Genomic DNA, 13,366 nt, shown 5'->3' with positions numbered 1-13,366 from the left:
AAAAAACGTCAAATCTGTGTGCTGTCACGGTGAAACTGCGCTCGCGATTTCTGATTGATTTTGCTTTTAAAACTGTGTTATACCAAACAAAAACATTACCAAAGTGCCGGAAATAACTTGTGAACTTTATATTAATGTTATATTCGTGCGGAATTGTGTAATACTAGGCAGAATAGTGCAAAGATATCTGCAATTGACACTTGTTCCTGCTCATAAATTATCTACTACCCTCAAATCGTTTGTACTTTTCTCTGTCACTGGTTTTTGCGGAACTGTCATAACGGTGTTGCTAGTGCAAGAAACCAAAAAATCTTACAATGAGTTCGAGTAAGAATTCTACACCTCGTTCAACACATGAAAAATGTGCCAAGTGCAACAAGTTACCAAATGATAAAAAAATGTCCGTGGCATGCGACTCATGCAAAAAGCTGTTGTGTGGCGAATGTCATGGTATGTCTCCAACTGAAGTCAGAGTGTTTGAGCTTAAAACTGTTGCTCGCGTTATGACCTTCTTATGCGGAGAGTGCAAATCTGCGATGACTCAACTGCCAGTGATAATGAAGATGCTAAATGACCTCACGGAGGAAGTCAAGCAACTGCGGATGCGTCAGAGCATGCTGGCAACTGAATCAGCGATACAGGAGATACAAGAGAGGGCCAGTAGAGCAAATAATCTTATCATCTACGATGTCCGTGAATCAAGCAGTGATGAAGTGGAGCAGAGAAAAGAGCATGATAAAATGGAGTGCGTGGCACTCATAACAAAAATCACAAATAAGGTAAATTGTGCTGGATTAAAGGTCATTCGCCTTGGTGCTCCGAAGTCTGACCGCGGCGCGTCACCGCGCCCGCTGAAGGTCATCTTAAACAGCAAGAGTGATGCGTTGGAAGTACTTCGTAACAAGAACAAGCTAGCAAAGCCTTCATCTGTTAAGGGGGACTTGACCCCGATGCAAAGAGAGTACCTGATGTATCTGCGTGAGGAACTCAATAAGCGCATCAGCGGTGGAGAGACAGACGTCACCATAAAGTATGTCCGAGGGCAACCAACTATTGTGAAGACGCCATTAAAAAACTAAATTCCATCATTTGCCACAAATCTATATCATTATCATCGCCAGCTCAACACAACACACATGCTCTGACTAAGGAAATACTGCCCACGATCCATACATTAACTCTGCTTTACACCAACATACAATCTGTCACTTCCAAGCTGGATCTTTTTATTGCCAGAGTAAACTCCCTTAAACCAACTTTAATCATAGTTACCGAAACATGGCTAAAACCTAGCATTCCCAACTCAATGATAAAAATACCAGGCTACGACGTATACAGAGAAGACCGTATTGGGAAACGCAGTGGCGGAGTGGCCATATATGCAGCGATTAATACAGTTTGTGCTAAAATAAACACAACCTATAATACCAAACATGCTGCGTCTGAATGTCTGTGGTTAGACATACAAGTCGGAAACAGTAAGTTCCTTTTATGTGGACTTTACAGAGGACACGACTCCACACTGGACCAAGATAATATCTTGCTTAATCAACTTAATGATGCTTCTGAGTTTAACACGACAGTTATAATGGGAGACTTTAATTTTGGGGGAGTCAAATGGCCGCTTGAAGATACCGGATATGTAACACCGAGAGAAGACAACTTTGTACAGTGGTACAGAAACAGTAACCTTGAACAATTAGTGCACAAACACACTAGATATCGTCAAGGAAATCGACCTTCTTACCTGGACTTAATTCTAACCAATGATGACGCTCTGATAGCTGATATAGACCACCTAGCGCCTATTGGAAAAAGTGACCACACTTGCTTACTTGCAACTATACAAGTTCAAGTGCAAAAACCAAATAAAACAACATCGCCTAGATACAACTTTAAAAAGGCTGATTACGAGAGAATTAATGATAAATTGCGATCCACCTTGGGTCATACGACACAGGATGAACAATGTGCCGATACTCAGTTTCAAAGTTTTTTTAATGCACTTACAGCTGCAATTGAACAATATGTTCCCCAGACCAAACCGCAGATGCCCTGTCAGTCAAATAAACCCTGGCTATCTAAAGACATAAAAAAATTAATAAAGAAAAAACTAGCGCTGTGGAACAGATATACATTGACCGGATTAGATGATATTTATAAAGAATATAGGAGAATCAACAACCAATTAATAAACCTATGCAGGTCTTCACGCACTTCTTATGAGACAAACTTACTGCAAACTGGACCAAAAAAATTCTTCTCGTATTTAAGACAACAAGTCACCTCAAAGGTTAGCGTACCAACAATACTCCGTAATAAGGAAGGAGAAACAGTAACACAACCCTTTGAAATCGCAGAAGCGTTTGCAGATCAATTCGCAAGTGTCTTTCAAAAAGAACCACATGGTCAATTACCTTTTTTGGACCCATCTCTCAGAGTGGATGACTCTATTACAGACATTGTTTTTACACCGGAAAAAATTCGACAAGCTATCAAAGAAATGAGAACTGATTCTTCACCAGGACCAGACAATATTCCTGTAGTATTACTCCAAAGGTGTGACAGCATAGCGAATTCATTGGCTATAATAATGCAGAAGTCCTATGATACTGGAACCTTACCAATGCAATGGAAAACCGCAACAGTAACACCTGTATTCAAAAAAGGAAATAAGCTGGATCCCTCAAACTATAGACCTATCAGCCTTACTAGTGTAATTTGCAAAGTAATGGAAAAGGTGATAGTTAAACATATTAGAAACTTCTTCACCCAGCACAGAGTAATAGGTGACCACCAACATGGTTTTTGTCCACGCCGCTCAACAGTGTCCAACTTGCTTTCGTGTCTTTCGTCTTGGACAAGAAGCTTTAATGAGAGAGAACCAGTTGATGTCATTTACCTCGATTACGAGAAGGCCTTTGATAAGGTTCCTACTACAAGACTACTACAAAAACTGGAATTCGTTGGAATACGAGGAAAACTTCTCAACTGGATCGAGGCATTTCTGCGGCACAGAACGTTTCGTGTAAGAATTGGCGAGACACTGTCGGAGGAGCGAGCGATACTCAGTGGCGTGCCGCAAGGCTCCGTACTTGGACCTGTGCTGTACATAATCTACACATTCGACTTGCCTTGTTCTTTGCACTGCAGCATCAGCACATTTGCTGACGACACAAAGATATTCGCAAATCCACTACTTGAGTTCGACCAACTTCAAGATGATTTAAACACAATAGCTGACTGGTCAAAGAAATGGCTCATTAACCTAAATAGTGAGAAGTGCACTGTATTACAGATAGGGAACCTAAATCCGCATTTAACATATAATTTAGAAGAAACCGAACTTAAGCAAGTCAAAGTGCAAACAGATTTGGGAGTCAAGGTAACGGAGGACCTTAAATGGGAAGCGCACATAACAGGGATCACTAAAAAATCTAAATCCCTAATCTACCTCATTAGGAAAGCCTTCGGAGTTTTGACACCAAAAATGATACTCAGCATATACAAATTATATGTTAGACCAAATTTGGAGTACGCTTTTCAAGTCTGGAGTCCCTATTTTATCAAAGACATTGAACTGCTCGAGAATGTTCAACGCAGTTTCACCAAAATACCGAGACAATTAAGGAACAAGTCATATGAGGAAAGACTGCAGATGCTAAAGCTTACAACTTTAAAGGAACGCAGACAGCGTGGCGATTTAATAGAGACCTACAAAATCCTTACCGGGTATTACGACCTGCAGGAGTTCCATGACTTGTTTAATCTTAGTAACAACACACGTCTGCGCGGCCACCAATTTAAGCTATCTACTGAACGATCGCACAACAATCCTCGTAAACATTTCTTGTGTAACAGAGTGGTCAAGACATGGAACAAACTACCAGAACATGTAGTCTCAGCACTGAATGTGAACCAATTTAAGAACCGGCTCGACCAACACATTAATAATACAAAGAATACTTAACCAAGGAACAGCTAGATACAGGCACCTATCAGTTGCTTGCAACTGCCTGCCTGATAATTTATATAATAATAATAATAACCTGGATATTAAAAATATAGGAAACTATTATCTGATATTCCCATGGATTAGGGATTAAAAACTCAAAATCTAATAACCGCTGGGCTTAGAGTTATGGAAATTAGGTATGTAGATAGCTGGACATCTGGAATAAACATAGCCTACTTTTTATTCTGATATTCCCACAGGATAGGGATAAAATCTCGAAACAACAACCGCTAGGCTTAGAGTCATGAAATTTTATCATGATTGTTTTTTTTAATTGACTGGATGGCCAACAGCAAGTGGGTCTCCTGATGGTAAGAGATCACCACCGCTCATAAACATCTGCAACTCCAGGGGTATTGCAGATGCGTTGCCAACCTAGAGGCATAATAAGATGGGCTACCTCAAGTGCCAGTAATTACACCCACACATAATGTGTTTTTAATTTAACGTCAATAAAACAACGATTTCTTTTCGGGAATTCCCACGGGAATTTTTAAAGATCGCGTAATTCAATTCAGCTACTGGACCTAATGATGTATGTGTGTAAAGCCGTGGGTAAACACTAGTTTTATTGTATGTATTAATTCTCCAATTCTCCTTTTAGCTTTGTCTGCTCTCCTATGATGCAGAACTAAGGAAACATGCTCTCAAACTGTCTCATATGTGTCACCAAGAGGTCTGAGATCGGGGCCAAGAATTACTCTCGGCACATTACCTCATTGGAGCAGGCTACGCAGTGCCAAAACGCCCCTGGCCTTACTTGTCGGTATGTGTGAGGATTTGTCAATAAACTTTTTAGGGTTCCGTAGCCCAAAACGGAACCCTTATAGTTCACCATGTCTGTCTGGTCTGTCCGTCCGCGGGCTTTGCTAAGGGACTATCAATGCTAGAAAGCTGTAACTTTGCACAGATATCACCGTGGGCCCGAATAACCGAGGGATTTTAACATCGATTTTAGAGCCCAATTGGAGTATATAAAGTAGTCCTATAACAACCCGTTTTGAGATAATCGTTATTTAAGAAAAATCATAAGTAGAAAAATCTCAAGTGTAATACACCCTAAGTATGTGACGTAGTATGTTTAACCACTTAATATTTTTAAACGCAGACATACTAATGGCATGCTTTCTGGCCAGTTGGCAGTATTTAAGTTTGATATCCAACTACAAGTAGGTTTCATTATCATGGTTATTTCTACCGATATTGAAGATGCGACTTAAAACTGAGTTGAGTAACAGACTGCTGCATAGCCGTGTAATTATAATATCTTTTTCTTGACTTAATCACAATTAGTACTCCTCACTTATCGCTAAAACTTAAGATTGTTTCTATCGCGATAGGAATCGCGAGTTGCGAGAGTGCAAACTATTTGTATTTACCTATGCTATAATAACTGGCCGATATCATGAAATAGATGTTACTAAATGTCAACGTTAAAAAATGATTAACTGATTGTCACGTCAGATCAAATCACGGTCGGTGTTAAATCCTATTTTTGCTAGAACAGTCGGTATTGCAAATAAAGTGTAATAAATAATAAATAGCTATGCCGAATTATCCTCCTGCTCACTTAGCGGACATCCATTTCATTTATGGGTTTTGTAACGGCAACTCGCAAAGAGCAGTTGCTGAATACCGGAGAAGATTTCCCACTCGTCGCGTACCGCACCATTCCACCTTCGTGGATACACATAGACGGTTTTGTGAAGTAGGTCTTGGAAAGATTCACAGAGAAAGGGTGATAAATTTAGATTTACAAACAGAAAATCGAATTATGAACTTAATCACAGAAGATCCAACGTTGTCATCAAGAGCTATAGCACGGATTGTACATGTTAATTACAGACTCATATTCTCATACTCAGGTCGTGGAAGCAATGTTCTTGCCTGGCCCGCCAGGTCACCAGACCTGACTCCTCTAGATTTTTTTTATGGGGACATTGAAAGAAAAGGTTTACTCACGACAGTAAACACAAGAGAAGAATTGCTGCTAAGAATTAAAACAGCCTCAGAAGAAATAAAAGATAATTTTACTAATAATTTAAATAATGAAATCCGGTTACGTATGAATCTTTGTGTTCAAAACAATGGTTCACATTTTGAAAACTTGACTCACTAATAAAGCGTAATTTAAGAAATATTGCATTGTGTTTATTTATCTCTTACTTTCTTAGTAATACTCGTGGTATAAGCCTCAATTATCAACAGCTTTTGAGTATAAATAAACACAATGATGTTAGTTGTTCGTCACCCGCAAGATAAGTTTTATAACAGTCATCCATCCATCAGTTCCATCACGTACCAAGCAAGTTTGTAACAATAAAAGGAAAGTATGATTTCGATCGGATATTAATCAAGGTCATTCTACCGGTTATGGTGAAGAGAATGAAATGTATTTTTCTAGAAACACTAAAAATAAAGTTTTTTTAAATTTGTGGGTATGAATGAACAAATTGAGATATTTTCATTTAATTCAGTTCAATACAAGCATGTAATGACATTTGTTGTCACAAACTAGTAAACAATAACATGTCACATGACATGAACCACACTGCACTCATTGACTCGGGCATCGTATGATATCGGAGCGACTCGTGAAGTGTCATGTTCGCTTACTCTGTTTCTCTACTAAAGATTGGTTCCTCTTACTCACTCTCTTAACTAAAGACTTGTTCACAGGCCGTGCTAAGCTTAATTGAATTATTTTGTTCTAAAAAATAATTTTAATTAAAGTACATAATTGAACCTATGTTCATATAACATTTTTACTCGTATTATCGTCAGAAATACCCTGTTAAAATCCCTCGGTTATTCGGGCCCACGGTGTACCTATATGTAAACTATGCCGACAAAATGGTACATAGACGTAAAGTGGGGGTGATTTATTTTTCTCACCCAACCCTATAGTGTGGGATATCGTTGGATAGGTCTTTTAAAACCATTAAGGGTTTGCTAAGACGATTTTTCAATTCAGTGATTGATTTGTGAAATATTCAACTTAAAGTGCAAATTTTCATAAAAATCGAGCGCCCCCCCCCTCTAAAATCTAAACCGGTGGGTGGAAAAATTTGAAAAAATTCAGGATGGTAGTAAGTATATCAAACTTTCAAGGAAAACTATAACGGCTAAGTTTGCTTTAGAATTGTTAGTAGTTTAAGATTTACTCTATGCAGCCTAAGGTATAAAATATACCTAAACTTGGAAGATTCCGTATAAAATACGAAATCCTTAGAAAAATATTTTTCATTGGCCACGGAACCCTATTTTGGGCGTGTTCGATACGCTCTTGGCCGGTTTTTCTTGTTTGTTATTTTGTCCCATTGTCCAAGAGCTAACAGTGACAGAGTTTCTGAAAAAAGAAACTGTTATAATATATATGCCACTAATGTGGTTAGGAGATACTCCATAACATAATGAGCTTGTGACTATGACAAAAATGTATGCTCAATGAATTTTTAACCACTGAAAACATAGAGATCCATGATTTTAAAGAGTTGTCCAGGGGACTTAAGAGCGTTTATACCTGCTGAGCTGGCAATGTTGCAGTTTTGTTAGTTTTTCTCGATTATTCCATAAAAATTGAATGAAATTAATAATGTCTGACAGAACACTTCTTAATATAAAAGTTATTGTGTCTACTCCAATAATTAACGTTATAGACTTTTATTTTCTTTAAAAACCGGTCATAAACATTAATTCGTTTTTAAGGAATATGAAATTCTATCACAAATAATTATTGGCGTAGACACATTAACTTATATGTATCAGAAAACATTTTTACTTTTCATTCAATTTTTATGGAATAATCGAGAAAAGCTAACAAAAATGTAACGTTGCCAGCTAAGCAGGTATAAACACTCTTAATTAAAATAAAGAAATATCAAACCTTTTGCTTGAATCTAAGCCTCTTTCACCTTCACTGATTAATTAAATTTGCCAGATCTTTGTAATGCTATCTCCTTTTATTTTGTCCAAATAAACGGAAACAACATCATAATTACCTGTCACATAAAATTATCAATGCGTAATGAAACATGCCATAAGCCTGTTTAACTAAACTCATTGTTTTTATTTCTAATTTTTAGGTGCAATATGTGAACACCATCCATCTGTAATTTGCAATGACATAAACAAAATATGGCGGACTTATTTGAGTATGTTGGAGAACAACAAAAACACTGTGAGTATTTGTACCCATAGATTTTTTTTATGATTATGCAATATAATGTAAATAATATGTTTATTGAAAATACAAACTGAAATATAGATACACAGAAAAACCAGAAACCCGACACGAACCAGCAGGGCTACTCCGAAACTCGAAACTCGAAGTTCGTGTCGTGCGGTCCCTCTGACACTTATACTATTTAATACGAGAGCGAGAGGGACCGCACGACACGAACTTCGAGTTTCGAGTTTCGGAGTAGCCCTGCAGGTCTTCAGCATTCCGTGCCGCGTGCCATACCCTACACCACCACTGGACAGGAGTATAGACACGAAATTTCTCCTATGCACCACATATCTCAACTCGTTTGTTTCTTATTTAGTCACTTAAGCAGCGACACTAGCGACATCTATGTTGTAGCCCTTCATCTATGTTGTTGCTGTATTTCAGTTTGTATTTTCGATATGGATTTTACGGGATGACCGTAAAAGTAACGAAATTTGGAGTTGAAATAAAAAATACAAAAAGACTCCACAAATCAATGTTAATAATATGTTTATCATACATACCGACATAGCCAATATGCTTGTAAACTGATGCAATATGGACTTGATCTGAATTAAAGTATTATTATTTTATGTAACTCTTAAATTATTTATTTATGAACCGATTCAGAAAATTCTGTTTTAGGGTTCTTCAAAAGGAAAAAACGGAACCCTTATAGGATCACTTTTTGTCTGTCTGTCTGTCAAGACCCTTTTTCTCGGGAACGCGTGGAGGTATCAAGCTGAAATTTATATCAAATACTGAGGTCTACTGTCCCTTGGAGCTGTGAAAAAAAACAAACTTCTAAGCCAACGCAATCAAAAGATGCAGCCGTTTATGCTGCAAATTTCCGCAAATTTTTAAAACTCGCAAGGGAATCAAAACTTACAGGGTACTTCCCGTGAACTCAGAATCTTGAAATTTGGTATGAAGGTAGCTATTATAACACAACCAACTAGAAAAGTCGGAAAAATCTTGATTTTTTTATGTCTGTCTGTAAATATCAATGACCAATATAATCTGACCCCACACTTCGTACATTTAGCTTAAGAGTAGGGCTCTGCATACACTGGATGTATTAAATCACTCGGGAAAAGCGAGATATATCTAAGACACGATTCCCGTTTACTTACATACCTATAAATGTGTACGGAACCCTCGGTGCGCGAGTCCGACTCGCACTTGTCCGGTTCTCACTCTGCACTCACGCACTCACTCGTGTACTTTCCATTTGGTCTGGATGATGATGAAGATGTTGATTATAGTAAATATATTTTTCAGGATACTCTCACCAAAGCTATATTGGAAGGCATATGCGGTTTGTTCAAGCATTTTGGGGAAGATTTGCCAACTGCAGAACTGAATAACTTCTATGACAGTCTGTCTTGCGTTTATATGAAAAGAAATGGCTGCCGGTCAGGTAAATATAAATTTATTTATTTATACATACAATTTACATGTATAACACATATCCAAAAAAAATTTTTGGTATTTTTTTCTTTCTTTTAGCTTGCTTCAAGATATTAGAGCCCTATGCAGGTCTATTCCGCGAGCGCGTGTCTATGGACAAATCTATTCGAGACCAGCTTTGGGAGTGCATCGGCGAGGAGAGCGACAGAGCCATCCTGAACATTTATAGAGTCGTGTCGAAACATGTCGACAAGAGAGCTTTGGAGGTAAATCTTTATATACATTTTTATATTCATTCATTCAATCTCATTTATAGTCCAATGTTAGAACAATACATCTTTTAGGAAAAGAGGGTTTACATTTGAATTGTACCCTTAACTTCTAATATATAAAATTCTCGTGTCACAATGTTTGTAAACAAACTCCTCCGAAACGGCTTGACCGATTTTTATGTATTTTTTTGTGTATATTCTGTAAGTCTGAGAATTGGATGTAATAGTATTTTATGCAACTGTATCGTAATAGGGGTCCTTAAAACACGAGTGTGGGTTGTGGGGTGAGGCGTAGCCGAGTTTCATAATAGGGTCACATGAGTGTTGTAAGGCCTAATTACGTACAGTTGCATACAATATTTTATCTATATCCATATATTAAATCCTCTATCAGTGTTCAAGAACCATTGAGAATGACTTGCATTAACAAGATCTAGGTAGGTACGTCTGCCCCACGACCTGCGCCGTGCTGTAATGATGTATGAAATCTCCACCATGACGATACAGCAGTGTTCATAATAGAATCCAATGTCGTAATGCTGGTCATTACCTATGGTTTTTGAACGCATAATTGAGGATTTACTATATGGGTGTAGATAAACTATTTTTCATACTTCTACTCGGACGTTGTCGCGTGCAACAGTTAGTTTCTCTCCAAAGATGTCCGAATGTGTTTGTCATGAACCAATAGCAACGCTCAATTTACCTTTTCTCGCTCCGCTGAGCTGTTTCCACTTGAGCTGTGCAGAGCGAGGATAGATAACCCCCCCCCTAATCTCTAATTTTATTTTACTTATTATTGTTTCATATTATTATTGTCGTTATCTCATGCTGCACAGCCTTTTCCCGATCCAAATGACATCAGAGCCTCGCTAACACGCCACTATACAGAAGATATCCCGGACGTCGAAATGAGCGAGATTAGGATTGCCCTGGGGCAGCTTAAAAACAACAAAGCTCCGGGGGAAGACGGAATTACTACAGAGCTTCTCAAAGCTGGAGGCTTACCTATACTCAGACAGCTTAAGAGGCTTTTCAATTCCGTCATTCACAATGGCACTACACCGGAGGCTTGGAACAGAAGCGTGGTGATATTGTTCTTTAAGAAAGGCGATAAGGCTTTATTGAAGAACTATCGACCAATATCGCTTCTGAGCCACATATATAAGCTGTTCTCCAGGGTGATCACGAATCGTCTTGCGGTAAAGCTCGACGAGTTTCAGCCCCCAGAGCAGGCTGGGTTTCGTAAAGGCTACAGTACCATAGACCACATACACACAGTGAGGCAGATTATACAGAAGTCAGAGGAGTATAATCAGCCCCTGTGTCTTGCTTTTGTGGACTATGAGAAAGCCTTCGACTCTGTTGAAACCTGGGCTGTTCTGGAATCTCTGCAACGCTGCCGTATCGATTGGCGATACATAGAGGCATTGAAATGCTTATACAGGTCCGCAACCATGTCCGTCCAGATACGGGACTGTCAGACAGAGCCCATCCAGCTGCAAAGAGGGGTTAGGCAAGGGGATGTTATATCCCCGAAACTATTTTCCAATGCGCTGGAGGATATTTTTAAGTTACTGGACTGGAGCGGACATGGCATAAACATCAACGGCGCATACATTTCTCACCTCCGTTTTGCCGACGACATAGTTATTATGGCAGAGTCGCTGCAGGGGTTGACTGACATGCTGAATAGCCTCAATGCTGCTTCCCGACGAGTGGGTCTCGGAATGAATTTGGACAAAACCAAGGTTATGTTCAACAGTCATGTCATTCCCAGACCAGTTACCGTCGGTGGCGCCACACTCGAAGTTGTACCTGAGTATGTGTATCTTGGTCAGATTATACAACTCGGTAGAAACAACTTTGAGAAAGAGGCTAATAGGCGAATACAGTTGGGCTGGGCTGCTTTCGGGAAACTTCGGCATATCTTGTCGTCGGACATCCCTCAGTGCCTAAAAACGAAAGTCTTCAACCAGTGCGTCCTACCAGTTTTAACCTACGGAGCCGAAACGTGGACCTTGACTGCGGGACTAATCCACAAATTCAAGGTCGCTCAGCGGGCTATGGAAAGAGCAATGCTAGGGGTTTCTTTGAAGGATAAAATCCGAAATCACATTATTCGACAAAGAACGAAAGTCATTGACATTGCTCAGAGAATTAGTTCGTTGAAGTGGCGTTGGGCTGGCCACGTCTGTCGCAGGACCGATGAACGGTGGAGCAGACGGGTCCTCGAATGGAGACCACGGACGGGAAAACGTAGTGTAGGGCGTCCTGAGGCACGGTGGACGGATGACCTTAAGAGGATCGCTGGCGGCGGATGGATGCGAGGGGCTGAAGACAGAGTGTTGTGGCGCGCCATGGAAGAGGCCTATGTCCAGCAGTGGACTGCTGTAGGCTGATGATGATTGTCGTTATTGAATTTATTGCTACTCTTTTATTTATTTTTAAATCTTCTTGTACAAATTTCCACGCATATATATGTTTATAGGTATTTTATAATTCTTATATTTGTCATGATTATATATATATATATATAATATGTAGAATTATTAGTATGGTCCTTGTATGGTCATTACTATGTGTGGTTTCATTAAGGATTGGCATTATAGCACTTACGAAACGCCAGTGTTGCATGCGTGGCGCGCTTGACAGAGCCTGAGATCTGGACGCGGGAAAAGCGATCGTCAATTGTCAGTTTGTAAAAGAAGTCTGGCCCGAGTCGACAGTCTCAGGAACTGTTACGCGTTTCTTTACTATTTAGCTAGGCTTTTCCTTGAGTTATTGTGAATCGTTATGATAGTTGCATTTCTAAGATTTCAGTGAACGAGTGTCGTATTGTTTTGGTTTTATCTTGACCACAATTAGTGGACTTTTGTTAGTTCTTCAAAATAGTTTCATTCTCTGCCCGAATCCCACTTGTTATATATATATATAAATCATGACAAATATAAGAATTATAAAATACCTATAAACATATATATGCGTGGAAATTTGTACAAGAAATTTAAAAATAAAATAAAAGAGTAGCAATAAATTCAATAACCACAATAATAATATGAAACAATAATAAGTAAAATAAAATTAGAGATTAGGGGGGGTTATCTATCTTCGCTCTGCACAGTCAAGTGGAAACAGCTCAGCGGAGCGAGAAAAGGTAAATTGAACGTTGCTATTGGTTCATGACAAACACATTATATATATATATATATTTTCTTTTCCCGCAATAATCACGCGTTTAGTTACGTGGGTGCACACTCACCGTGGTTCAGCTGAAAACCAGCGCTGCAGCTCTGGTTACAGGGCTACGGCACATGCTGAGCTGAGTCCTTTTGGCGTCACACTACAGCACAATGTCTCTTATTTTCCTCTCTTCTGCTATTTATGTTTTTACTGTGTTTTTGTTGTGATGTAATGTGTTTATATTGTCAATTTGTTGTGAGTTTGAGTTTGAGTTTG

General features: G+C 39.0%; 1 protein-coding gene across 1 annotated transcript; it reads left to right on the top strand.

Annotated features, from left to right (window-relative positions):
- Positions 1–4,717: 4,717 nt before the first annotated feature.
- Positions 4,718–10,000, top strand: LOC141433022 (uncharacterized). Its single transcript, XM_074094854.1, has 5 exons — positions 4,718–4,781; positions 8,101–8,195; positions 9,507–9,645; positions 9,735–9,901; positions 9,980–10,000. The coding sequence occupies exons 2-5, from the start codon at positions 8,172–8,174 to the stop codon at positions 9,998–10,000; spliced, it is 351 nt and encodes a 116-aa protein (XP_073950955.1). The 5' UTR covers positions 4,718–4,781; positions 8,101–8,171.
- Positions 10,001–13,366: the final 3,366 nt, after the last annotated feature.

The sequence above is a fragment of the Choristoneura fumiferana genome, chromosome 11, assembly GCF_025370935.1.
Source record: "Choristoneura fumiferana chromosome 11, NRCan_CFum_1, whole genome shotgun sequence".
Taxonomy (NCBI): domain Eukaryota; kingdom Metazoa; phylum Arthropoda; class Insecta; order Lepidoptera; family Tortricidae; genus Choristoneura; species Choristoneura fumiferana.
The sequence above is the reverse complement of the archived record's forward strand: the minus strand, read 5'-3'. Positions and strand labels throughout refer to the sequence as shown.